Here is a 3,978-nt window from a genome sequence, read left to right on the forward strand (position 1 = left end):
AGAGATGTGTTAAGCTTAACTTCTTTTAAATTCTTATAGCTAAAATTTTTAAAAAATAAAATAATAAAATAAAAAAAATATTATTTCAAACAAATTAAGTTTGAATCATATTTAGTATTTAGTCCTCTAGACCTCTATATAAAAATGCTAAAGGTCACAATTAGTATTTAGTATGATATCCCCTTTATTTTCAATTGTTCTTTTACATATTTGCACCAAAAAGTAAGAAAATCGAGTTTCAAGAATGCAATAACATTTTTAAAGAAAACTTTTACCCCTAATAATGGAGTTAATTAGATGTGGTTCATATCCAATTAATCAGAGTTAAGCAGACTTTGAATTATCGAGCCAACTTCAATCCCTCAAAATAAATATTTATAGAAACCGATCTACTCTCGAATTATTATGTGTAAGGGACATTATATATAGAGGACGAACAATACAAGCAAGTGTAATATGCATTCATATATAGGAATCAAAGCGACTTTAGAAAGCATTTTAAGACGGGCATTTTCCCATCTTGAATGAACTGAAGGACGATGTTATGTCCGAGCTTGAGGCCGTTTGCAATTTGGAAAGCTTTCCATCCTTGACCAATGTATGATTGACCATTGCTTTTCTTGTACTTTAGCATCACTTTCCAAGCCTTTCCTTTCCCATCTATGAGCTTCATATAACATTGTCTATTTGATAGACCACTTGATTTTACGAAGCCCTTCGGAAGATACTACATTTAGAAACATTTGTATGTAAATGGTACAAAATCGATCAAAGTAGGAAGAACAATATGTAGTAGGGGGTGTATTTGTACGTAAATGTGGCTAAATGTTTCATTATTATTAAGTAATTACTGAATGATTTCCCTTAATATTGTTGAAATTGATATAAATTCCCATTATGCTTCGTTTTAAACAAATTCCCAAAGTAATGTCCACGTCGGATTGGTTTTCGGTTCAATTTAAAACCGCTAAGAGTATTAGTGGTTTTGCAATTTTTTTTAAATTAAGCCAAAGAGACCTGTTTTTATTGAAAGGGGGTCTCTTTGAACTTATCAGTATAATTGTCACTAAGAATTAACAAGGACGCGAAGAGACCTGTTTTATTGAAAGGCGATCTCTTTGAAATTATCTTCCTGAATTAACCAAGGATGCAAAGAGACCTGTTATTGTTAGAGGAGGGGTCTTTTTAAAAACCGCTAATGATAATAGCGGCTTTTAAACTACAACTGCTATTACCATTAGCAGTTTTAAGTTAAACCAAAACCAAAAAATTAAAGCCCAACATCGATCCTACGTGAACACTGCATAGAGAATTTATTTTTAAATCAATGTATTATGGGAGTTGATTTTTATTTCAACCATGTTATGGAAAATCGTTCGTAATTACTCGTATGTATGTATCATCCCAATATCCTCTAATGTGGGATTTTGAACATTATGTTTTAACAAGGTTGTCGTGTTGGTATTTTCAAAATCTTATTATGTTGGTACAATATGATACTAACGGTTCTATTTTGGGGCCAGTATTTACGAGCCAAGCATACCTCAAGAATTTAATAAGTTAAGAAGCTTACCAAGTGAGCTAACATGTATAATGTTTGCTATCGGGGTCGATGTTTACGATGCTCAATATATACGAAAGCGTAAATGGACTTACCGCTTGACCTCTTTTAATGACAGTAGGAGTGAGAGTGACATTGTAGGTTGGATATTTGGATTCAGCTGATGGTACATGTGCCATTGCAGCATCATCTTCTTCCATTGTGTTTCCTCTCTTTTTTGTCCCTAACACATTAATAATGTTGTTATAATTTACTGACAATAAATATGTACTGTACGTAATAATATTGTAATTCCACGATCCTCAATTTCCTCACCTCTTAATTACCGCAGTAATTTAATTTTACTCTGTATGAAAGTTTGAAAACAACAATAATGCCTAATTAAATGGTTTGATCTTCATGAACACCAATCAAGATTAAAACTTCTTTTAGTGAAGCATCTACAGATGATTCTATAATCGTATTAAGCATTATAATGACGACAATTTAATTACTTACGTACCTTCGTCTCAATTAACTTGCCTCAATCCCTCATATAAGTTGTTCCAATGTACTCAATTCATTTCTTTCTTAAGAAAATTTTCTTATCTACTTTTTTTCAAGTCGGGTCTCGGTGTCTCACACTCATTCATACATCGATGTGTAAATATGATGTGCAAATATTTGTTGACATTTTACCATTAAAAGTCAAATGCAACCGAAGGTAGTAAATCCCTTCATTAAGAACACCTATTTAAAAGTCAATTGGTATTACTTTTAATTACAATAGTAAAAATCAATTTCAATTAACACATAAATTGGAGTAAATTAGTTGTCAATTTTAGATTCAAAATATAGGTACTTTAAAATAGTTCTTCCTTGCTTGATGCTTCCAAAGTTAAATAAATAAAAAGCACATAAAAATCACCAAAGACTTCAATTTATCATGGGTTTGATTAATCAGAAATACCTTTTTTTTTTCTTTTTTTTTCTTTTTTTTTTTGAACGGGATTAATCAGAAATACTTTTATCTTAAAAATAACACAATAATAATTTGACATTATGACAAAATAAATATTTTTTTAAAAAAAAGGGGTAAATACCGTTACTAAATTGGCGCGAACAGGCAGTAGTAGGATCATACACTGTAACGTTGAAGATGAATTTAGAAATATGTGTAAATACCAAAAAATCACCAACACCCAACTCATTGTGCTCACAAAATTCCTTCCAACCATCCCCAAAACGACGGCCGCCTTCGAGTTTTACGGCCCAATGGTGGTCATCGTCCGTCACTAGCGCCATGCCCTCCGGTTGATGACCGTCTAGCTCCATCTCTATACGCTCCATAAATGATATTGGAATTGACTGCATGCAAACCAAAAGTGATGTAACGAACTTTTGAAGAATTTTGAGTAATAGATAAAATACATAAACAGTCGATAAATGTCAGCTAGCTTAGCTAGTACACAAGACGTGGGATAAAATAGAGGGAGGGACGACGTACAAAGGTGTTGAGGAAACCAGGGATGAGGGGCCGCATGAATTTAGCACCATTGGTAGAATTTGCTTGTTTTGAGATTTTTGTAGTGTTCATTTTAGCAGTTTAATTTCTTCTTTGTTCAAATTTGGGAGCTTTTTTTTATTTTATTTGGAGAAATAAATGTTTTTTTTGTATTGAAGAGGCATTATTGGTAACTGTTGATTGATTATAATACTCATTATTACTGTACATAAATGGGTATGTGTGGTCAAGGCAATGTTGAATTTTTGAAATTATTGGCATATGACAAGTCAACTTCTTCGATTTTACTTTAATTCACAATTCCTTCACCAAATTTTACCAATTTCAAAGAGAAAAATATGAATTGAAGTTAGGAGAGTGTTTTTAAAGAGAAAAAATCGGGAAAAAAATCAGTCAAAAGAGTCAAAATAAGCGTTAGGTGGGGCCCACAAATGGAAAATCCACCGAATTTTTAAAATGGGTGATAATTTGAGCATTATTTAATTTAAGAGGTGATAATTTAAAATAAAAAAATTAAACGGATGGTTAGTTCGAAAATAGTTACATTTTTTGTGGTAATTTAAAATTTTCCTTAGTTTTACTATAGAGTATAAAACTTGCACAGTTGTACTTGGGTGTACATTAAAAAAATAATAAAAATAAATAAAAATAAAAAAACTATACTCATTAGACGAAGGGAACTTTACCAAACAAACTTTACTTCTATTGATAATTTCTCATCACAAGCACAAACCTTCTACATATTTAGACATATATTATGATTTAGGCAACCCTCATATTGAGCTACAAGATTAATTATATACCCCTATGGGCCTATGGTGGAGTCAGACGTGGTTCAAATCCAAATTAATCAGAGTTTAGTAGGCTTTGAATTAACGAGCCAACTTCAATCCCTCAAAAAAATATTTATAGA

The 3,978-nt window shown here is 31.6% G+C and overlaps 1 protein-coding gene across 1 annotated transcript; it reads right to left on the bottom strand.

The window, feature by feature from the left end:
• Positions 1-475: 475 nt before the first annotated feature.
• LOC145594360 (B3 domain-containing protein REM9-like) lies at positions 476-3,183 on the bottom strand. The gene is made up of 4 exons (XM_081650688.1): positions 3,048-3,183; positions 2,644-2,908; positions 1,657-1,784; positions 476-727 (listed from the first exon to the last, which is right to left on the bottom strand). Exons 1-4 carry the CDS (start codon positions 3,135-3,137, stop codon positions 476-478), a joined length of 735 nt encoding a protein of 244 aa, XP_081506814.1. The 5' UTR covers positions 3,138-3,183.
• Between the last annotated feature and the right edge of the window lie 795 nt (positions 3,184-3,978).

The sequence above is a fragment of the Chenopodium album genome, chromosome 19 (genome assembly GCF_948465745.1).
Source record: "Chenopodium album chromosome 19, dcCheAlbu1.1, whole genome shotgun sequence".
NCBI classification, from domain to species: Eukaryota; Viridiplantae; Streptophyta; class Magnoliopsida; order Caryophyllales; family Amaranthaceae; genus Chenopodium; species Chenopodium album.

Bases quoted from the DNA above. Each gene is read 5' to 3' on its own strand.
- LOC145594360 (XM_081650688.1), bottom strand. From the start codon at position 3,137: ATGAACACTACAAAAATCTCAAAACAAGCAAATTCTACCAATGGTGCT. The intron at 1,785-2,643 runs GTATTTACCCCT...TTAATGTGTTAG, and splicing joins TTCGCGCCAATTTAGTAACG to GGACAAAAAAGAGAGGAAAC. The intron at 728-1,656 runs GTAAGTCCATTT...TTCTAAATGTAG, and splicing joins TCATTAAAAGAGGTCAAGCG to TATCTTCCGAAGGGCTTCGT.